The sequence below is a fragment of the Pipistrellus hanaki genome, assembly GCF_964339955.1.
Source record: "Pipistrellus hanaki genome assembly, chromosome: 3".
NCBI lineage: Eukaryota > Metazoa > Chordata > Mammalia > Chiroptera > Vespertilionidae > Pipistrellus > Pipistrellus hanaki.
The window spans coordinates 61,967,443-61,992,413 of record NC_140505.1 but is presented as its reverse complement, the minus strand read 5'-3'; the positions used below and the strand labels follow the sequence as shown (position 1 = coordinate 61,992,413).

Genomic DNA, 24,971 nt, shown 5'->3' with positions numbered 1-24,971 from the left:
GGTTAACAAGTAGACAAGGATTAAATGTTTTGCACGTTCCTCATACAGATTTCTGTCCTTGGTCACGGATGAAAAGTCAACATTTGCAGATGGACACAGTCCAAATACAATAACACGTGGCCAGGCCAAGCAGCAGATTCTCTGCCGGGCAGGATATTGCTATTTGGACAGACGTTATAGCTCACAAGAAATGAAGAGCACTTCCGTATAAATCTTTCCCTTTATTCTACATGACATGAACATCAGCTGTGTTTTTCTCATCTGCTAAAGCTAACTGCCAAAAAGAAAATGATTTTTGATAACTGCATTTATTCAGCATTAGTATTTGACCTTGCAATCAATTGAATGACAATGGTCTAAGGAGATAGGCTTTCATTGATTATTTAAATTGACTTTCAGATTTTGACCAAATTGCTTGATGTGAACTCCTTATTTGCATTTTTGTACATCATAGTGCTTTCTTTTATGGATTACCATTTCTTTTAATCATATTTGAGATCTTTCATTTAAAAGCTTTTTTATAGACTGCCATTTCCTGAATTATTCTCCATTTCTTGAAATTTGCATTATTTCTCAAAAAATAAAAATTTGATGCACAAGTTTTAAGGAGCAAATCTAAGGTGTTAAAAAATGCAGTATTCTTTGCAAATTATTTTCAGGCTTAGATTCAAGTTAAAAATTAAGTGACATATAATCATTTTTTCTCTTTAACTCTCAGTTTCTCATCTCGAGACCAGGTCAATAGTACACAATATTGTGAAGTTGTTTGCCTTTATACAATATTTACTGTTTCTCATATTTTGGGTATATTTAATTAGAATAAGAGAAAAAATAAACTAGTAAATTTTCATTTGCCCATTGTTCTCTGATAATTTTCACCTGGGACACTTATAACCACAGCTTTGTTCCTCTTCTAGTCTCTGGGCAAGAGATTCTATTTCTTAAGGTCTTCAGAGGGCATAGAGATTGTTCCTAGGTGATTAAAACATTGGAAAAGTTGGAGAAAATAATACACTTATACCCCAAATTAATTATTTAATAATTTATATATTCTAAAAGTTGCCTGAAGGATTGTGTTTTAAAAGGAATAAAATAATGCCCTGGACAGGTGGCTCAGTTATTTGGAGTGTTATCCCATGCACCAAAATGTTACAGGTTTGCTTCTTGGTAAAGGGCTAGTATGGGAAGTAACTGATAGATGTTTCTCTCTCATATCCATGTTTCTCTCTCTCTCTCTCTCTCTCTCTCTCTCTCTCTCTCTCTCTCTCTCTCTCTCTCTCTCTTTCTTTCTCTCTCAAAACTCAATGAAACATATTCTCTGGTGAGGATTAGAAAAAAAAAGATTACTGTGTGGGACTAGCATAATTAAAATAATCATATGTATTCTTGAAAAGCAAGGCATTTCCTCCAGCTGGTAGCAGAAGGGAGCTCAGATTCCAAGCACAAAAAGATTCTGTTAGCTGTTGCTGACTTTGAAGATGGAAAGGATCTGAGAGCAACCTTTAATTACTAAGAGCAACTGCTGCATGACAACCAGGATCTCAGTCCCACAACCACAAGGAACTGAACTTTACCAAAAGCCTGAACAAACTGGAGAACGGATTTTTCTTAGTCTTCAGAGAAGATGCTGAGCTTTTTCTAAGTATCAGGAGCCCACTTGGATTTCTGAGGTAATAGATGTGTACAGGAACTCAGAGATGCAATACGGTTCCAACAGCAAAGGCATCTGGGCAATGTTAGACTATATGTTTAACCTTCTGCAACTATTTAACTGTGTCACTTCCCGCTTGGCTGACTACCCAGAAGACTGAAATGCCCCCCAAAGATAAATGTCATGTCCCCAGAAAGGAGGTTAATGAATGTATAGAGTGTGATACCTGCCTAATATTATCTCTTAACTTAGGGAAGCATTGTTCTTTCTGGTGGTCTGTGTGACTACCCTCCATATGCTTTTACTGTTAACCCTCTAAGAAAAGGGATACTGTCCTTGGAGGAGAGTGGATTCTTCCACCACTGGAAGCAGCCACTGTGCCTATGTAAGTTTCTCCTCTTAAAGCTTTTATAGATTTGAATAATGTTGCATGTTAGTGCTTTAGAATCAATTCTGCATTTGGACTTTGGGGCTTTCTCCCAACAGATGGGAAATGAGATTACACATATTTGTTGCTATAAGCTGCTGATTTTTTTTTTATTCAGTAATAGACAATGAACACATTAGTTCTTTAATCAAGTTACACAATCAATCAACATGTTATTTAGTCTATTCACTTTCCTGCAAGCCCACCAGCTCAAGTCACTACTATTTCCTAACAGATTTCCCTTCTTCTGCTATTTGGGTATTCTATTCTCCAGTTGATAACTAGAGGTACTTATTTACTTATAAATATATCTTTATTGTTGAAAGTATTACAGATGGCTCCTTCAGGCTTTTGTCACACTAATATATTTATTAATTTGATAGCAAATTCATTTATAGTTTTCTATTGCTGCTGTAAAAATTTACCACAAATTTAGTGCCTTAAAACAGCATACATGTATTCTCTTAAAGTTCTGGGGCTCAAGTCTGAGGCAAATTTTACTGGGTTAAAGTGAAGGTATCAAGAGAGATGGTTCATTTTGAAAATTGTGAGGAAAGAATCAATTCTCTTTTCTTTTTTCAGCTTCTAGAAGCTATCCCTATTCCTGGGCTTCTGTGTCCTTCCTCCATCCTCAAAGCACATTACTCTAATCTCCACTTTTCTCACCACATCTCCTCCTCCAACTTTTCCTGAATGCTTTTCAAAGGACCATTGTGATTACATTGTAGCCATGTGGATAATCCAGGGTAATCTCCTTATAGCAAAATCCTTAATTTAATCACAACCGCAAAGTCCCTTTTGCCAAGTAAGATAACATAGTCACATGTTCTGAAGACTAGGATGTGCATATATTTGGGAACTATACAACCTAATGCAAATTTTAAAGGCAACAACTTCATTCCTCTGCTTCCAACTTCATGTGTCACATGATCTGGCTTCTGCCCAACTTTCTGATCTCATACCCACAAATTTCTCTCCCCTATCCAATTTTATTGCCCCTATTCTGCTACAGTGACTTTCTTCGTATGTCTCAAACTCACCAAGATTAAGGAAGTCTCAGGATCTGTACATTTGCTGTTATTTGTATCTGGGCTATCCTTCTCATTGGCCTAAGAGTAACTCAGTCTCTAACTTCTGTTAGCTGTATCCTCAGATTCAATTCCTCATAGACACATTTCCTGACCACCTTATAAAGACAAAAATATGTCCTACCTACTCACTCTCTATAACCTTATCCAGCTGTATTTTTCTTGATAGCACCCATTACTACCTAACACAAAATATTTATTTGTTAACTATTTAGCTCTTACCCTAGAATGCAAGCACCCCAAAGCCAAGGAATCTGTTTTTGTTTTGTTTTTAATAACTGTATCCTCAATACCTATTAAAATGACCTGGAACACCATAAATAATTACTAGATATATTTTGAAAGAAAAGTAAAGTTTATGCTGTGCCCCAAGTTAGTGGACTAACATAAAAAAATAATAATAATAAAAAACACACAAAAACAAATGTACAAAAAAGTATGTAAAACATTATGTGACACTTTATATTAAAAATAAGCAACTATCAGTCCTTATCTATACATAAAAACACATAGCATAAACTTTCACCAAGATAATATGTGTTAACTAACTTTGGAGTTGAAGCAAGTAGGAATGTCCCAAAGTGAAACATAACTAGATTATGTTTGGAGAGCAAAATTGGGTGAGCAAAATTCTTGGTGAACAAATTTGGCCTTGTCTTCTGAGGGATTAACTTTTCCTTCCTCTGGGTTATTTTAACAATTTATTTGGAGGAGTTACTTCCTATATTCCAACAAACTAATTAATCATTCCAGGAAGTTAGTAATTCAGAAACTTCATAATTATTTAATCAATAGAGTTATTTTCATTTTTATTCTTTATATTAATTAAAGTATTACATATATGTCCTTATCCCTCCATTTCCCCCCACCCACCAGCTTGTGCTCTCACCCCCATGGTGTCTGTATCTATTGGTTATGCTTATGTGCATGCATACAAGTCCTTTGGTTAATCTCTCCCCCTGCCACTCACCCTCCCCTACCTTCACGCTAAGGTTCGAGGGTCTGATCGATGTTTCTCTGTCTCTTGATCTGCTTTTGTTCATCAGTTTAGGTTGGTCATTATATTCCACAAATGAGTGAGATCATGTGATATTTATCTTTCTCTGACTGGCTTATTTCCCTTAGCATAATGCTCTCCTGGTCCATCCATGCTGTTTCTAATGGTAGGAGTTCCTTCCTTTTTACAGCAGCATAGTATTCAATTGGGTAGATGTTCCACAGTTTTTAATCCACTCATCTGCTGATGGGCATTTAGGCTGTTTTCAAATCTTAGCCATTGTAGTAAATTGTGCTGCTATGAACATAGGGGTGCATATATCCTTTCTGATTGATATTTCTAGTTTCTTGGGATATATTCCTAGAAGTAGGATTATTGGATCAATTGGGAGTTCAATTTTGATTTTAGAGTTCCTTTTTTTTAAATATATTTTTTTGATTTTGTACAGACAGGGAGGGAAAGAGATAGAGAGTTAGAAACATCGATGAGAGAGAGTCATAGATCAGCTGCCTCTTCACACCCCCTACTGGGGATATGCCCGCAACCAAGGTACATGCCCTTGACCGGAATCGAACCCGGGACCTTTCAGTCCCCAAGCTGATGCTCTATCCATTGAGCCAAACCAGTTTTGGCTAATTTTAGAGTTCTTAATTTATTTTTAAAAAATACTTTTTTATTGATTTTAGAGAAAGAAGGGGGAAGGGAGAAGAGAGAGAAGCATCCATTGGTTCCCTCCTACATGCCCCATACTTGAGATTGAGTCCACAACCCAGGCATGTGGCCTGACTGGGAATCTAACTAAAGACCTTTTGATGCTTGAAATGATACACAACCAGCTGAGCACACCAGCCAGGGTAACCAACAGAGCTCTTTAGATTACTTCAGATTCATAGGATACATTACAAAATCATTATTTAAGGCCTGAGGACATAAAAGTAATTTTTAGGAATTATTCTGAATCAGAGTTCTAATGAGATACAGATAACTGTGCAGGATTTAGCCCTTTCTGGTATAGGTGTGCTCATATTTAGAAAAAAAATTAAGTTGATTAGGAAGTGTATTAAAAACTTCAGAGTAGTTTAGACTCTCTTTAAATAGAGTGGCTTACAACTATAAGAGATGAAGTGCTTTTCACAAATTTAAGGGGTAGAGGTGATTTTTAAAGAGGCTAATATGTCACATTAGATAACATATAGAAAAACCACAGTAAAATTAATTTCTTTAACTCAGTTTTATAGAGAAAAACAACTCTAAAAATGCAAGGTTATCATGTTATATTTTGAAAGAATTTCCTGAGGGGACTGTTGAAAATGCCGTTACTTTATTATTGAAAATAGCCTGCGTAATAGAGCATTGTGCAGAGAAATCTTGCCCTCTCAGGGCGATGTGAAGGATTACCCATTCCAGCCTAAAAATGTACATATATCTCTGAACACACCTTGTAAATCCAGGGGAATTACTTAATTAATATAGGTCTTTGAAGATAAATTTGTATCTTAAAATAATAAGTATTACATGTGAATTTTGTAATAGCTATATAAATTTTGCTGAGATTTTCTGCAACATCTCCTGTGCTATCCATTGCCAGAGACTATAGTTTTTTACTGTAGCGTTTTGCTATTTTATTGGTAGTTAACCATGAGTCCCAACTATTCAGTAAATATTGTCACATTTGCCATTAAAATGTATTAATAATCATTATAATTTTTTATTATGAAACATGAATAATTTATTATTTTTCTAAGATAGAAATATTGTATTGCATCATTAATGTATTCTTAACATTTAATCGACGACTTAAATTTTCTCAAGATTAAGCTCTGGCCAAAACCAGTTTGGCTCAGTAGATAGAACGTCAACCTGCGGACTGAAAGGTCCCAGGTTCTATTCCTATCAAGGGCATGTACCTTTGTTGCAGGCAAATCCCCAGTAGGGGGTGTGTAAGAGGCAGCTGATCCATGATTCTCTCCCATTGATGTTTCTAACTCTCTATCCCTCTCTCTTCCTCTCTGTAAAAAAAATAAATAAATAAAATAAAATAAAATAAATAAATAAATAAATAAATAAATAAATATTTTTAAAAAGATTAAGCTCTGTTTACATTCAAAATATTAGGCAAACCAGTATTGTTCTCAGAATAAAATTTCTTAGTGAATATAAGAAAATAAAACAGGGAAGTTGGACTGCCATTTTTTCTATACCTATAAAAATAAATTCTTGGTGAGCAAAATTTGACCTTATCTTCAGAGTTTTTTTTTTTCTTCCTCTGGGCTATTTTAATAATGTCTTTGGAGGAGTTACTGCTAATAACGTTTGCTTCCCATCTAGTCTGCTGTTGCTGTGCAATTAATATATTTTTATTATCTTCCAATCTGTCTCATCAAAATGACCTATCTCTTGGGTATAATTGGTGGTAGGCTACTGTGATAAGCTCATTAATCTTACATGTTAGTGACCAAAATGCTAAGTGTTATCCGTTGGAAGGATGTCTACACTCAGTAAGAGCTTTATAGAGCTGCTGCAGTACAAATGCATGAATGCCTGAGGCATGATGGCAGCTGAATGTGACTTTGAAGCAGTGAAAGCTCTGAGGCATCCATCAGATCACAACGTGAAGATATGCCTCCCCATGAGTTGGCATAGCTTGGGTATCTTTCAATGTCCTGGCATGTAAGAGATGACCCTCAAAAGGATTAATTGAAAAGAGTTTAATGAGGGGATTCTTTATGGAATGTAGACTGAGGGAAGTGAACAAGTAAGGAGTGGTGAGGGAGGAAATGACCTAAAAAAGTAGAAAAAATATATCCACTCCTAGGCCTAAAGGGTAAGGAAGGGGGAGGGCTCATGTGCCTGGAATCTAGAAAGAATTAAAATAATATATGCAGGGAACCAAAGAATGAATACAGAAGATAACTTGTAATACAAAATATAAGAGCAAATGTGGGGAAAAATTGTTTTTGTTTTTCTAGAAATCAACATATATAAAACCAATTAATGTCCTCTGTGGTAACCTTGCAAATGGAATCTAAATTTTCAAGGTCACCTCCTGCTAATCCAGACAAGTATGATTGGTTTGGAACAATACTCTTAACATAAGTCATATGTAAGCCAATTATTTGAGTTTCAACTCAGAATAAATATCATTCAAGATTCAGAACAGCCTTATGAGTTGATATAAAGAGAGCTAGTAAGAATGAGTGAAATTATTTCAATGTCTTTTTAAATATTTTAGTAAAAATTTTTGAAATGCTGAATTATATAAACTCACCAAGCACCATGCTCTTTGTATACATGAACTATTATGAATTAACTAACATAATTTATTATGTTAGTTAATTCATAATTCATAATTTACTCACTGGAAGTAAATATTATTAGCAAATCTATAAATTTCAATTTCTGTGTTGTTGCTGTTTTTCTTCATATAGGACACTATGGTTAAAACACCAATTTCCTGTTACATATCTTTGTTGAACTCTGTGCCTCAGTCTATCAGATCTATAAAAGCACAAAACAGCCAGCCCTTGCCAAATATTATCAATACTGCTAAGGATGCCAGTTTGTTTCTCTCTAATAGATGTGAACTGCACAGTGAACCTTTGCTATTTAATCTAGATGGCAGTCAAAGGTTTCAAGATCTGTGAACCTTTGGCAAGATTTATAAGTTAAGTTGTCGTCTAGAACAATTGATATGGCTTTTGTCCAAAATCTATCACTAAGAGTATTTTTTATCTGTCTGAAATATGCCCAAATGTTCTTCCCTGTCAGAATAAACTGTAAGTAGAACTCCAACAAATAGCATATTTTATTATCAAGTAGAACGAATAAATTAATTGGTGTTAGTATTGGTATGCATGTATATGAATTCATCTACCCATAACCTATTTGTCTTAGAATTACCAAGTTGACAGTAGTATTATTTTAGTCAATATAACTATATTATGTTGGTATTAATTACATTCTTTAAGCCTCATTTTACGAAAAGACAATATAGCTGAAAGAAGATGAAATGGTGTTGTAGGATTAAATAGATGATTTAAGACCACATATAGCTTGAGCATTCTCCCTTGAAGCTATGTGTCACAACCAAATTTCCTCCTCCTTCAGGATGTTTGTGATTAAGTCCAAAGCATTGCTTTCTGGTGATTATTCTTAACAACCACTAAAATGTATTTTCCTTTTAGTTGAATATTCTACAACTACCTTATGCAGAGCCAGAGCTTAAAATACATACCTGATGTTGCTATATGGTCATGTCTGATTTGGCTCCTGAAATCAACTATAATAAATATATACTAGTGATTACAAATGCTCTCCAAATTCTACAGTATAAAATGAAGAAAGCCAAAGTCATGAACCAGGAGGCCTGTCGAAGGCTTTCCTCAGATACAGGGTATTAACTTGCCATTAGATTTTCCTGCTTGTGATAAAACATTCAAAGATATTTTTTTAAAAAAACATGCTTTTTGTAGGAGGTGAAGGGCTGATATTCTAATTAATTTTAAAACATGAACTAAAAAGTACAACTGTGAAATATAGTTTTCTTATATAAAAAGCAGGGTTTTTTTAAGTTGGTATCTAGGTGACTGAGCATAGATGAAGGTTGAAGGACACGGACAATATTTTTGTATTTCTATAAAATATGTGTGGTTAATGGTCAGCACTGATATTTCAGGAGCTAATGCTGTTTGAAAGTGTGCTGTTTGGCTGGCTCCCTATGCAAGAACCCTTTGAATCCCTAAAATGGTCAGGTTAATGCATGAAATTCAAAGCAGTTTTCATTTGTCTGTTTAATTAAAATGGTTATTACAGCTGAGCATATTGGGTTTGCAAATATATAGAACATTCATTTAAAAAATGTGTTATCTCTAATTGCTACATGACAAGGTAAGCAATCTCTATGTGTGTTGTCTGAACCCTTATAAGATTAAAAATAACTCTTCAGTGTTTTCTCCTTCCAGGCTGCTCCAAGTTTCTTCACTGCAGCCCACTACAGGGTGTTTTCTTTCTTGTTATCTTTTATGCATTTCTGCTCTCATTAAACATCTCAGTGTCTTTTGTACCTAGCTATATTCCAGGCCTGTAAACTAACTGCCTCACCAACTATTAATAGATCTGAATCATAAGTGAGACTGATATAATGACCCAAATTGCATTAACAGATCCATCTATTATAGTTTGGGGAGCATCAATTGTGTGATCATTGTTGTTATTTGGAATGGATTTTAAATTAGCGTCATATTATTTTTGCTGTTTTTCTGAAGGATATGCTGGAATTATAAAGACAAAAATTCTCTCCAGGAGAATACATTCCTGGATCATAATATTCAAGTACCAACCAAAATGTACCAAAGGAATGGAGGAGGCCAAGCCAATCCCATTACCTCTGGTTATCTTGATGGCAGGGGTAAATTAACCTGTGATCATTTTGGCTGAGAGGATCAGAATTGATTGTGAAAATGGCCACAACTTCGTTTGTCATATATAGATACTGCCTCAGGATTTAAAGGCATGAATAAAAAACCTGACACATTTAAGTTCAACTTGAGTGGCAGCACTTAGTGAGTTTTAGAGACTAGATTTGAGGTAAGCAGCAATCTGTCCCTGCTTATGATTTACCACCTTGTACTGACACATCTTTTTCCGAGCCATCTGCTTCCTTCATATCATTAGAGAACAAGGCACAGGGCACATTTTCTCTGTTCATTTAACAGCACACTTGTTAGTGACTACATGCAAACAGTCCTTATTAATTCAAGAACTTGTACTTTTAGATAGGAAAGTGTGCTATATGGACATTGAATATTACGTGCTCTAGCAACGAATAACATGAGTTTTCTGAAGTACATCCAATGATTTCATAATTAGTATTTAGTGGACGTTTAGAGGCCCTGTATACCTTATGTCCCAAAGGATTCCCAAAACAATGGGCTGGTAGAACCGTCTAGTTCTTTTGCACTCTACTCTTTTTAATTCTTCCAGGGACACTTAATAGAAAAGTTCCTCTACTGTGAACTGTAAAACATTATGAGTTTCCTTGAAAAGCAAATATATAATTTTCATAAAACTATTAAGATAAAAGAGAAAGAATTATTAATGCATTTTCAAAAGTTAAATATTTAGTGTTTCCCTTTCTTGACAGGAATCACAGCACAGGTGACATTATGATATACTAGAGGCCCAATGCATGAAATTCATGCAAGAGTAGGCTTTCCTTCCTGCAGCTGTCAGCACCGGCTTCCCTCTGGCCCCCTGGACCTGGGCTTCCCTTGCAGCCCTGACTTCATCCAGAAGGTCCTCTGGAAGGATTTCCGGTCTAATTAACATGTTATGCTTTTATTATTCTAGATAGAATGATTGTCAAGACACCTTAAACCCCCATCTCTGTGCCTGGCAGTCCTGTGGGGTTTCATGACTGGCTTAGGTAAGAGAATAAGGAAAGTGAACTCTAATAAACATTTTAAATGAGAATCTTCACTCGTGCCAATACCTTTCTTGAACATTTAACTTTACTTCAAAAATTAACTTTAGGAAAGGAACTATAATAAAATGTTCTCAGAGAGGGAGTCCACAGTTGCACTTTAACCAGCTGCATACACTTGTACTTGTTGCTAAATTATTATAAAAAAAATAAAATTGCTGAATAGTGAGTGGATTATGGGCAATAGCCGACAATCAAAGTTGTGTGTGTATGTGTGTTTGTGTGTATGTGTGTGTGTATGTGTGTGTGTGTGTGTGTGTGTGTGTGTGTATAAAGAGAGTGATTACAAATAGTAATAATAATAATAATAATAATATAACACAAATAATAAAATAAAATAAAAACATTGAGTCACTAAAGAAGCAAATAGTTGCTAGGTTTCATTTGAGAAATTAGAGTTTTGCCATAACCAGTTTGGTCAGTGGATAGAGCATCAGCCTATAGACTCATGGGTTCCAGGTTCGATTCTGGTCAAGGGAATGTACCTCGGTTGTAGGCACATCCCCAGTGTGGGATGTGCAGGGGGCAGCTGATGGATGTTTCTCTCTCATCAATGTTTCTAACTATCTGTCCCTCTCCCTTCCTTTCTGTAAAAAATCAATAATCTATCTATCTAGATAGATAGATAGATAGATAGATAGATAGATAGATAGATAGATGAAGAAATTAGAGTTTTATTTCTTTGGTTTCACTCTTGTAACTTGAATTATTGCTTCTAAAGTACAGAATTTCTGGGCAGTGTGGAGATACTTTAATGATAAACCAATTTTTATTTTGTATTTCTTTGATTGATTTTGTTTTGATTTGGAACTTGTATTTCTGAAACCTATGGTGGCATCACATCTTAACTACATGTAAGTGAATGTTTAAGGCAACATTCAGGTGTAGTCAGAACAACCCTTGAAGTGCACTCAGCATGTCAAGTTGCTCAAATTATAGGAAGCGTGTGGGAGTGGAGAGAACAGGCATTCCTGTCACCCGCAGCAGTTTACTCAGGGGCATCAGCTCCCACTCTCGGGAGGAATGACTGTCAGAATTGCTGTCTTAACTGTTCTCTGCCCTGTGGGTTTCACTATCTTGGTCCAGCAAGTGCAGTGAAAGTTGTATCACTGAACTGCACATGCATACATATGATGGCATTTTATTCTTAACTTGTGGTTATTATTACTTTTTGGTCACAACTCTGAGCTCCTCTGCTTTCTTTGTATTTTTTCCTTAAGAAGGATAATAACGTAGAATAAAAGAGATTTGAGCAGAGGACTAACACAATAGAACAGCAAACCATGAAAGACCACATAAAACATGTGCAGTTGGATTTTTCCTTTGGCATCTCTGAGAATACCACTAAGGCTGTGATATACACCATCTCCCTCCACTAGCCTTCTGTGTTATCCCCTTCACAAGATGGAAAATATACTTGTGAATGCTGTAGATAGAATGAGCTATTTTAGGATTGTCCAAGAGAGACAGGAGAGAGCTTTCCATCAGTCCCATAGTTTTCATTAGGTGAGATGGGTTCAGAGAGATGAAGTGACTTGGCAATGGTCACACAACGACTTAGGGCGAGGCTGTGATTTAGAGCTTCCAAATTCTAAAAACAGTGCTGCATGCTGCTGCTCCTCTGTTGCTGACAGAGGGCATTAATTTTAGATTAATAATGGTAATTTAAACAAGCATGACTGGCATAACGGTGCCAGGATGGCACAGAAAAACTTATTACAAGGTGAAATATAGAAAGTTAAACTTCCTAAGCAAATAGAACAAAGTCGCTTTAAGCACAGAAATATGCTGTCTGTAAATTGGGATTATTCAGAACATCCAATTGAATATACTTCACCAAGACCGGAAGTGACAGGTTTGCCACTGTAGTGTTCTATCAGCCACCAATATCTCTGGGCCAGTCATTAGGATCTGGAAAATTTCCTCATGGTGAAAATGAGGAAATCTTAACATATACAAACTGAGACCATCTATCAATATTATATCTCACTACCACTCTGGGAAACTAGACATCAATATCTCCACATTGACTAAGTTACAAATGTTGTGCCTTTAGTACAGCTCCTAAACATGTCATTTATTGGTATGATAGAGATAATAACTTTCACTGGAAATCTACTACAGCAGTCAAATTTTGAACAAAAACAACAGCAACAAAAAACAGGGAGGATATCTGTAGTGCAAACCTCATGTGCATTTTTGCAATGTGTTTCCTAGCACCTTCTAGTTCTATGTAAGAAATGTTTGCCTTTCAACATTCCGTGTTTCCATTTTGTGGTCTTTTCTAAGGGATAATTATTATTCAGAAAACTGATATATAAGTACTCAAAGGATAAGCCCTGATCTCAGGTTAATGAAGATTTCTTTATTTTTCCATGTTATTAGGTGGAAATGTACTTATGATGTCTCAAGGACATGAGTGGCTTTTATCCCATGATGCAGGGGAAGAAAAAGTTATCAGAAGCCTAAACTTGTTAAGAACAGACATAACAATCATGTAAACTCTGTCATCTCATTCCACAGGTGAAGTTGACAAGGTTAAATTTATGATTTTCCTTTATTGCACTTAGAGTATTACAAGGATGTTTCTTTCTCTTATTTGAAAACTAGAGACCTGGTGCATAAAATTTGTACTGGGGGAGGGGAGGGGCTTCCTCTCTGCCCGGTCTGCACTCTCTCCCATCCAGGACCCCTCAGGGGATGTCTGACTGCCAGTCCAGACCAGCAGTTGGACATCCCTCTCACAATCTTGGACTGCTGGCTCCTAATCACTCACTTGTTTGCCTGCTTGATTGCCCCTAACTGTCCCTCCCTGCTGACCTGGTCGCTCCTAACTGCCCATTCCCCCCACCCCCCACTAGCCTGGTCACCCCTTAAAGCCCCCCCTGCTTGCCTGGTCACCCCTACTACCCTCTCCTGCTGGCCTGGTCACCCCTCACAGCCCCCGTTGGCCTAGTCACCCCTCACAGCTCCCGCTGGCCTGGTCACCCCATTCCACCTGCTGGTCAGTTGTTTGGTAATCCCTCACTAACCCCCCTCCTGGCCTGGCTATAGGCAGTCATCTTATGAGAGTGTGATGGTCAATTTGCATATTAACTCTTTATTATATAAAATTTACTTAGAAAAAAAAAATGGTACTTAAGAATGGTCACTGTGCACCTGTACGTATTTTCTATGGGGTCAGTATTCCTGTCCCATGTATTTGATCCAAGAATATACTAGTGAGAGGTCACCTATTTTATTTACAAATGTTAAAGCTAAATAAATCTTTTCATTGCTTTTAATAAATACAAGTGTTTTGGATAGATACTGATGAAAAAAAGTTAGAGAATTAGATTAACTATGTGATCTTGTGTCCATGGAGTAGGACTGAATTAGAATAAAATAGCTTTGGATCAGAGGTTCATTACAGCTGTAATGAAGCAAAATTGGCAGATCATTCCAACCTCTTATTCAGAAATCTGACAGGGACTGAGCCTTATTTTTTGCTTGTAATATGTCTCAGGTACATTATTCCTCTCATTACTCTATCAAACCTCTGTCCAGTTCCCGGTTGTTTCACATTCAGAAAACTCTAATAGCCTTGTTTTTCACTAGCCCATGCTTCTCACATTTTCAGCTAGACTGCTCTAAATACCATGACAAGAAAATTATATTCCTCCTATATTACCTTGATTATATCTTCGTACAGTTTAAGCCAGGGCATGGATGGATAAAACTTAAACACATAATTATCAATCCTTTCCCACTTACAGGTATGTAAGCACCTGATGATGTATTCTCTAGTCTTTCATTTTTCCCAATTATAAAACCTTTGTGGTTAACAGCCACATCATCTACATTATCTTCTTAACATCCATTGATACCAGGGCAATTCCATAGATGCATAATACATCTTTAATTCATGGTAATTATACTACAGTGGATAAAATTAGTAAGGAATCATGAAACTATATTTAATTTTACAACTTTGTAGATAAAATAAATGTAATTATTTTAAATTAAAATACTTCATTAAAATTATAACACAAAAGCCTCCCCCTGTCCACCCCACCTCACTGTACTGCCTCAGTTGAAAACCTGCCATTTCTTACTCGACAAATGCAGCACCTTTAGACTGAGCTCCCTGTGCCTGTAAAATTTTTCTAGTGTTTATCTCCAAAAAATTAAAAATAATCTTTACTTGATATAATTGTTGTTCAAATAATTGAGAGACTCTTCTGTCTGCAAAGCCCCAGAAATAGCCTGAAGAATTGCCTTATAAAACTATGAAACAGCCATACCAAGTCACAGTTCTAAGAATGGAATGTGTATCCATTGCTTTGGATGCAAGGAAAAACCTCCAAGGAACCCCATCACCTGACCAATATGAACACGGATATCAGGGGTGCTTTTGATGTTTTGGCTACTCTCAATCCCTTGTCCTCTATGAGAAAGCCACATCTTATTTTATATTTGGTGGAGAGGAGAGGAACAGACTACTATTCTTTATAAATTTGCTTTTACTTTGGTTTGGGGGAGCTTGAGACCACATGGTATAGAACTTTGAAAAACAAGTGATATTATTTTGTCCTTCACAAGTCTTTCCATTTTTTATAAATGCACCATGTTAGTCATTCCTTTAAATATATTAATCAAGGAGTGAGTAAATAAATAAATAAATAAACTGTGAATATAAGCAAAATATATTCTTCTAAGAGTCAGGGTAATGTAAGAGCACTAGACTTGCTTCTGACATTATCTAATTTTTCTGTACCTTACGTGCATCACTTAAACAATGAACTTTATAGTTATTATAACCTGATTTACTATCAAGTTATCATGAGGGTCATAGTTGGCTGGGTAAGTGTATTAGGTAACAGTTGTGCTTAATTACTATAAAAATAAAATGAAAAAATATAATGCCAATAGATCCAAGTCCTTGTACCCTGTCTTCCACAATTGAGAATTCTAAAATGAACTTAATTTTGTTTATCCCTGCTTGTGTCTTTCATCTCTCTAAAACTATCTGTATTTTTCCACACTACTTGGAACTGCGTTGGCATCATCTGACATATAATTAATAAGCCTTTAGTTACTTATTAAAGATCAATGTTGAAAATATTAATAAAACATGTCTGACCATTCAAAGAGCTCATCAGGTATCAAAAATGCATGTAGGATACTTTATAATTAGTTGTTGCATGAAATTCATCAGTTAGTTTTTAATCTTCTTAGATTTACTCGCATCAAAGCCGGAAATATATCATCTCTCCAAAATATTTTTGAAGCATTGAACAAAATGCTTATCATTTATTACTTTTATCCCCTGGTTGTGTAATTACAGATACTCCACTAAAGACATTTTTCAGACATAAATAATTTTGGTTCAGGTCAGTTTGTTTAAGTGGGCTCACACCATTTAAACCCATGAGCACTTGAACAGCATTAGAAGAAAATAATTATGAAAGTTTGAAGTGACTTAGGCCCTAGCTTGTTTGGCTCAGTGGATAGAGCGAGTGCCTGTGGACTGAAGCTTCCTGGGTTTGATTACAGTCAAGGGTGCATGCCCAGGTGTGGGAGGCAGCCAATCAGTATTTCTCTCTCATCATTGATGTTTCTATCTCCCTTTCTTTCTCCCTTCCTTTCTGAAATCAATATATATATATATATATATATATATATATATATATATATATATATATATATATATATATATATGTAGGATGCTGTCATTTAAACTAGAGGCTTGGTGCATGAAATTTGTGCATGGGGGGGGGGGGTGTCCCTCAGCCCAGCCTCCACCCTCTCCAATCAGGGACCCCTAGAGGGATGTCTGACTGCCAGTTTAGACCTGATCCCGGTGGGCAGTCGGACATCCCTCTCACAATCCAGGACTGCTGGTTCCCAACGGTTCACCTGCCTGGCTACCTGATTGCCCCTAACTGCTTACGCCTACTAACTGATCACCCCCAACCACTCCCCTTCCAGCCTAATTGATGCCTAACTGCTCCCCTGTTGGCTCAATTGCCCCTAACTACCCTTCCTTGCCAGCCTGGTGGTCACCCCCAACTGCCCTCCTCTACAGGCCTGATCCCTCCCAACTGCCCTCTCCTGCAGGCCTGATCACCCCCAACTGCCCTCCCTTGCTGGCCATCTTGTGGCAGCCATCTTGTGTCCACATGGGGGCAGCCATCTTTGACCACATGGGGGCAGACATCTTGTGTGTTGGACTGATGGTCAAATTTGGATATTACCTCTTTATTATATAGGATAAGGCAATGGTTAAGGTAAGACATTAATATGTCACTTTTAATTAATTACATATTTCATTTATTTTTCATACAAAATAATTACATATTTCATTTATTTTTCAGAAAATTTATAATCAAACCTCCTCTGTATCAAGAATTCTCCTGGGCTGTTCTCCATTCCTACTGAGCATTCAAATAACCTGCGTGAGAGGTGACATCTGCATCTTCAGGGCAGTGGAGTGGTTTATAGTCCTTCCAATTGATCCGTGTTAACTGAGAATAGGTTTTTGTCTCAATTGAGGACAGTCACCTAGTGTGACCAGGATGACTGACAGCTGAAGCACAAGTAAGCAGTTTAGTTTTTTAATATGATTTCTGCAGTCAAGATGTGATTTTCTTTCTCCCTTAGACATAGGCATTGAATTGAGCTTCAAAGAAATATCAAAGCCTATTTTCTCAGAGAGTGGGCCTAACAGTTGAATGTTCACTTTTAAACTGGAACATACCTTGAAGAAGGATATCTTAAACCTCACTTTAAAAGATTAATGAATATTGTAATTTGTCAAATTTGTTAATCATTCACATATTTCATTTTCTAGCAATACCTCCTCTTATTAATGTCTTTTCTCATTTTTAAGAAAGTAAGTTTAACAATAGTTCATTTTCAGAGAAAATTCTATATTTTCCTTGTGTTAACTGCAGGCACTTAGGAAGTGTAAATTACTAATGGAAGAAGTTAGAAAATAGTTAATAAAGCATAAAACATAGATATCTAATCAAGATCAGTTTTCCACAAACTAATCCTGTGTGATTTTAGTAATTTCCTAACTGGTGACTTTGAGTCAAAGCTCACAGCCATAGTTGCCCATGTGATGAACTGTGATGGGTAGATTCTGAATGCTTAACAACTACTCTGATTTGTACAGGAATGCAGAAAAACTAGATAAAATGGTGTGTGTGTGTGGGGGGGGGGTAATTATCTACTGATGCTGCAAGCCTCCCATACAGATTGAATTCAAGTATATAATTTCAACTTATTATATTATCTCCCTCCTGCTCCCCACACCCCTCTCTCAGCACTGTTGCCCAGAGGAATCTATGTTCAACGATTTTCCAACTCCCTTTCCCTGGAGAGAGTGTAGCACGCTAAGGAGAATGTCTCCAGCTGGGGAAGGACACCATGATTCATGATGTTCTCTCACATCTTTCCCTGTGGCTAAGGCATGGAATGGGCTTTTAATAAAATGCTCAGGAATTCCTTTGTAACCTTTAGCCGCCAAAGGATGCCTTGCTATTGCTTAGCTCTTCATAGACTAGTGCGTGCCTGTGTGTGTGCACCTGTGCTGTGGAGGGTGTGTGGATTTAAGTCTACACAGGTAGATGGACTGAGAGTATAAAAATGAAGGTCTTTCGTAAATGATAGAGAACTGAGCCATACAGATGAATTTTCTTTTCTCATCTTAGCCACCGTCTCCTGAAGCAAAACAGGTCATACTTATTACAGGAAAGGACTGAATTTCTAGAGGGAAAAAAAAAAGTATAACTTCACAGCATCTATGATGAAAAACATCTGGTAGCTGATCTGAACGTAAACATTTTATTAAACACTTGAACTGCCTCTTTTCGGCGTTAATTAAATAAACATAACCCAATTAGAGGAGTAAAAACACTTTGTAAGTGCTGGATGGCAGGACTGCCTGAGAAATATTGCACCCCATCACTCCCCCCGCCCCACCACACCCCTTGCACATGGCAAGGATCATAGACGTCTGTTCGCTGCGTATGCGGATAGTTTCTTCCTGCTCTTCTTTGCTCTTTAAAATCCTCTCGTTCAATAGCTTGCCCCTGGTTGCTTATTCGGGATGTCTGCTAATTTACCGCATAATTGCTCATAGGGACCCATTTTCAGACTTGAAAAATAGAAGTGGGGAGACCTTGCTTCCTGCTGATACAGTGACATATTTAGAAGCAGTTGTCTATACAAGTGTCTGCCTCAGCATGTCCTGCAGCAAATTCAGCAGCAGAAGCACTTGCCCGTGCTGCATATTTGCCGTGTTTCAGACACTCATCCTTTCTGCCAACACCTACTGTGATGCGACGATGGCCCACTGGGTAGACGTGTTGCCAGGGCTCCATTTGTTTTCCACCCTCCTCCCCGCCAAGGGAGATGTGATCAACAAAACTGTACCTTAAAAGATCAAGGATGAAATAACTGCCCGAAAAAGTTCTCTAGGACTCTCCTGGTGTAGTCCAGTTAGAGTATAGATCTCAAAGGTTTTCAAACCATATTTTTTCACGTGAGGCGAAAAAATGTACATACTCATACAATTCTCTAAAAACCAGATCCCTGCTGTACGTTATGTGTCCAAGTACAAATGGCCTCTATTCATCACATGCAGCGTCAGCCTAAGAGAGTTCCTGAACTGACTACCATATTTTAAGCACAGCGGATACCATTCTAGGACAAAAATGAGGCTCACCTCTAAAGGCTAGGTAATTTGATGGGAATAAATGTGTGCTGTGTTACATTAAGGACATAGTGGCTGTCCAACTAATCTCTGCTTTGTCAAAAGAGAATGTTGCCAAAACCAGTCTGGCTCAGTGGGTAGAGCATCTGTCTGTGGACTGAAAGGTCCCAGGTTCGATTCCAATCAAGGGCATGTACATTGGTTGCAGGCACATCCCCAGTAAGGGGTGTGCAGGAGGCAGCTGGTTGGTGTTTCTCTCTCAACGATGTTTCTAGTTCTCTATCTCTCTCTCTTCCTCTCTGTAAAAAAATCAATAAAATATATTTAAAAAAAAAAAAAAAGAATGTTGCCAAGCCCTTTCATTAACACAGCCTGCAGAATTCTTTCATAATTCTTGAATCAGTAGACCTCACCAGGTGTTTATTGATTTATGCTAACATATTCACTCAATAAATACTGACTGTGCAGGCCCGAGAGCTGGATGTGGGGGAAGCAAAGAACTTCAAGGGACTCACAGTCCCTTAAGTTACAAGTCAACAGGTAAGGAGGCAAATGTGATGAGAGATATATACCCACATGGCATAAAAGCACGGGGGTCTGGGCCCTCCAAGGCAGGAGCAGTCAGGGAAAGCTTCCTGGCAGAGGTGGCTCCTGGAATCAGTTTCATGGGAAATACATTTTGGGGAAGACGAGTCAGAGGGGAAGGGCAGCATGCATTGCAAAATCCCATGCTGTTTAGGACAACACTAAGGAAAGGTTTACATATATATTACTATCTGTGAGAATACATCTACTTACTGAGTCTGCTCTTTCACAGAAATACACAGGGATATTTGTCACTGTTCAGTGTGATGACAAGATCATTTCAATGCAGTTCGAGTGTTACTCTCCTAGCCTCTATGGCATTATTTGCTCTCTTACATTGATTCTGACAGATTCCTCGTTTATATTTAACCTAAAAGTGGGGGCATTTACAACTGCAAAGACTCTTAATTATGATATAATTAAAATGTATAGGATTCCCATTACAAGGAAGACTTTCTTACCAGCACATCTTTCCACTTGAAACACCAAATACAGGATAAAGGAAAAAAGAGAATACCCATGAACTATTGACTTAGGCAAGAGAAATAAACACGTAGTGTGTGTAGATGTTTTAGGCACCAGAACAGTGTAATAGCCTCAGAATGTTTGTCCAAGGATAAGATGAAGATTTTATTTTTAACTTGGTCCCAGACATTAACTACAGGAGACATCAGAAATCTGCAGAGCCCTTTCTACACTAATATAGCACAGAGGTAAAAATGATGGACTAGGCACCCCCCGCGAAGGCTGGGCCAGCAGGGGTGCCATATTCTTCACAACAGCCACAGCCGCTAGTCCCTTTGCAATGTTCTTTCTCCTCCGTCTTAAAGTAAACAGTGGGGTCCCTGGGATCCAGATACTTCTGTGAACCAGAAAAAATTACTTTGGAAGGAAATTTTAAAATGGAATGACCTAAGAACAAAGATCTTTATTTCTGATTTTGTTTCTTTTTTTGCTGCTGTTATAAAAATTGCAGGTTTAGCCCTAGCTGGTTTGGCTCAATGGATAGAGTGTCAGCCTGCGGACTGAAGGGTCCCAGGTTCAATTCCAGCCAAGGGCACATGCTTTGGTTGTGGGCTTGATCTCCACTAGGGGGCATGTGGGAGACAGCCAATCAATGGTTCTTTCTCATCATTGATGTTTCTATCTCTCTCTCCCTCTCCCCCTCCCTTCCTCTCTGAAATCAATAAAATATACTTTAAAAATTGCAGGTTTAAGAATGGGAAGAAAGAACTTAAATAAAATGTATTTTCTTCAGAAATACATTTTGAAGGGTTATTTTGTGGCTTCTTGTCTTGGAGTATTTATTAACAATAGAATTATTAGTTAACAAAATTATTTAAGTTCAATTCTGAAAAATAATGGGTACAGCCCTGTGGTGGCGAATTTTAGGTGACAATTCAGTTAGGTCAAGGTCAAGGTACTCAGATATTTGGTCAGGCATCAGTCTACCTGTCACTATGTAAACATTTTAAAGATTAGGTTAAATACTAACTTTGAGTAAAGGAGATTATCACATAATATGAGTGGGCCTCATGCAATCAGTTGAAGGTCTTAAGACAAAAAAGACAGAAGTCTCCCAAGAAAGAAGGAATTCTGCCTCCAGATTGCAGCACCAACTCTTTCCTCACTCTCTCTAGCTTGCCATCAGCCCTGTGGCTTTGAACTTACCAGCCGCCATAATCATGTGAATTAATTCCTTAAAATCTATCTATCTATCTATCTATCTATCTATCTATCTATCTATCTATCATCTATCTATCATCCATCTATCATATTTCTATCATCTATCTATCTATCATCTTTCTATTATCTATATATCTACCTATCATCTTTTTACTATTATTCTACTTGTCTGGAGAACACTAACTAATACACATTCTCATAGTAAGTAAGTCTTCTTTATTAAAATAAAGGAAAAATTAAAAAAAAATGGTTCTTTGATTAGCTAATTCTTCATGCCCTACTTTTGATATTCACTTGGTGGAATGAATGTGATAGTGGAACAAACTCCCATTCCTATAACAAACATTTCTCTTTTGATCAATATTTCATAAAGAGCAGACACTGACATGACCCTTCATACTTTATCCTGTATTTATAAACTCTAAGGATGTTCCTGTAATCTTAGAAACTTCCTTAAACAACACTTTCATGTTTTATAGTAAATTCCTATTTACGGATTTCATATCATTGAGCTACACACACACACACACACACACACACACACATCCTTAAGATGTAGGTATTTTTACCCATAAAAGATGATAAATGAGAATAAGAGTCTTGCCCACTATAAGTAAAGAAAGGAAAGAGGAAAAAATATTTCCTGAGCAATGTGTCCTGAACCCAACCTAAGAATTGGAGTTGGGATTTAAACCAGACAGTATATCCAGGTGTCCAAACTTATTTCATAGCATAAAATTTGTGGCAGGGTCACATGTTAATCCAGCATGAAATAAAAAAGAATGAATTAGGTGGACATTCCACTTCTGCTTAAAGTATTAAATTTCTGGATCTTAATCTTTCCTCCTCATTAGATATTTGAACATTTTCTTATCTCTTTTTAACACAGAACCTGTTTGGACTCTTGATATTTATGCTTGACCCACTTAATATTTATGTATTTCCTAGCTTGCTAGATAATAACATTAACAAGAATAATAATTAACAACAATATACACTAAAACAAATCATTAACATTTTGAGTACATACTTATGTACCAGGCACCATGCCAAGTACCTGATATGCCTTATCTATTTAGATTTTTAATAACCTTGCAAGGTGGGCCTTTTTTTCCCTTATTTTAGTAAAGAAGAAATAGAAAGTCAGAGATGTTAATTTGCACAAAATAGCCTAGCTACTAAGTGTCAAATTCAAGATTTAAACTCAATGCTATCTGATTAAAAACATATTTTGTCCACAGTAAGGATAAAAAATTGCCTTACTGTGAAATGTGGTTTGACCCTACAACCTCTTTTCTTGGTAGTTTTTAATCTTTAACAATAAACAAGAGGAAATTGACTCTTCTCTTTGTAAGCTAGTAAAATATTAGTAAAAATTTCCAGGGTCTTCTGCCTAAAAGGAAAGCATGGCTTCTAGATGCCTATGTTGTCACAGTCAAGTAAGATTTGCTGCAAATGAGCAGTGCAGGAATGACCTGGCTTTGGCAGAGCACACACTGAATATCCTGTAAGAATTGACTGTTCATCTATATCCCTCAGCATCCTTTGGGACTGTGGTCCCTTGTTCGAAACATAAAAGATCCTGTATGGAAATGGAGATATGACAGAATGAGAACCCTTGCAAACACACAGAGATGTGAGACCCCAGCTAAGCAATCGGTAGGAATCAACTCTACTCACAAGAGTAGGAGTACTTGAGCTCTTATGAACATCATCAAATCTAAAGTTCCATTTAAAAAGATGTACACATGAAACAATGTCTCCTATATTCCAGCACCACTTAAAGACTTTAAATTGGAGGATGTGTATTTCTATAAAATCCAAGGAACTATACTAACTAAGAGCATGTTTGGATTGCCAACAGTATGGTAAGATTTGATGTGCAAAAGAAAAAGTCCCAATCTACTAGTAGACCAGGGCCTGTTATTTGCTTTCAGAGCTGGTCAAACTAATATAACACTCTGAAAAAAAGCAAAGTTTTTCTTAATTATTTAAATAACAGAGATCATAAATACAAATAGTTTAATATACATTAATAAAACATGACAAATATATCAATAGAGCATAGTCTAACAGATACCTTCTAAAATGCCCAATAATCTTTGATGGGCACTGATAGAAACACACACACACGCACAAACATGGCCTAATGATTTTGTAGCTTAATTGAAGAAGAAAATAAGTGAGCTTTGTTATTGGGATGTAAGTAGGCTAAAGTTAAATTTGAATATGTATATTTTTGTAAGTTGTAAATGTTAAAATGCATATTGTTTTTTGTGGCTTTTCAAGTTAACATCATTGTTTAAATCTAAATGAAGCAAGTTGGTAAAGATTCTATTTTTAAATGGTTTTGTCAACCTCAACCCAGATATCACCTCATATCTAGGAAGAACCAATTTTCTCCTATTTTCAAATTCATTCAGATCTCTTAGAAACTATATGTTTTTGTTAAATAAATTGCAACATATGCAAACTATGTAAATAATAAATAAAATAAAATGAACAGAAATAATAAAAATTCTCATTTAAAGCTGAACATGATACTAAGGTATTATTAAACAATTTGCTTATTATAAGGTTTTTTGTTTTTTTTTTCTCTTAGGAAACATACTTTTTCCTAAAATAAAGCTTGAATATTAATTGAATATAAATCAATCTTAAACTAAATAGAGGGATTAATGCCTATGCACACAAAATCATCATAAGAATGTGATAACAATTAGGTAAAATTTGGTTCCTTTCTTATATCAAATATAAAAGTACTTTATAGAAACACTGATAATGACATGAGATCAAAATTAGGCTCAGTAATAAGTATGACTTTTCATTCAATTCACATATATTTAGGAACAAGATTGTTCTGAAAATTAGTTGGTAGTTGATTTGATCTGTTACTATCCTTCAAAAACCTAGAGGATCTCATTGAATGGCTTAGCATTGATTGGTTACAATAACGGGTTTTCATCTTGGAAGGCCCTTGGTGATGGAAGCATGAAGCAGCATATCTGGCTTTTAGAATAGTCACAATGCTCCTGACACTTTGGTTCAACTGCAGACCTATGCTGTTGGATTAGAATCCTGCCACTCAGTATTTCTAACTATCCTCTTTTTTTAAAAAAATATATTTTATTGATTTTTTTACAGAGAGGAAGAGAGAAGGATCGAGAGCTAGAAACATCGATGAGAGAGAAACATCCATCAGCTGCTTCCTGCACGCCCCCCACTGGGGATTTGCCCACAACCAAAGTACATGCCCTTGACCAGAATCAAACCTGGGACCTTTCAGTCTGCAGGCCAACGCTCTATCCATTGAGCAACACCAGTTTCAGCCTAACTATCCTCTTTGGATATGAAC

General features: G+C 36.6%; 1 protein-coding gene across 9 annotated transcripts in view; it reads right to left on the bottom strand.

Moving 5' to 3' along the window:
* The window catches only part of PCDH9 (protocadherin 9), an 897,448-nt gene that overhangs the window by 10,602 nt on the left and 861,875 nt on the right, over positions 1-24,971 (bottom strand). Inside the window, exon 6 of one of the 9 annotated variants that reach the window (XM_084876525.1) lies at positions 905-972. The exons of the other annotated variants lie outside the window; for them this stretch is intronic. Within the exon in view, the coding sequence (XP_084732651.1) occupies positions 935-972 (38 nt within the window). The 3' untranslated portion in view covers positions 905-934. Of the gene's footprint in view, positions 1-904; positions 973-24,971 lie in introns of those variants that run through there. 9 annotated transcript variants of the gene reach the window in all.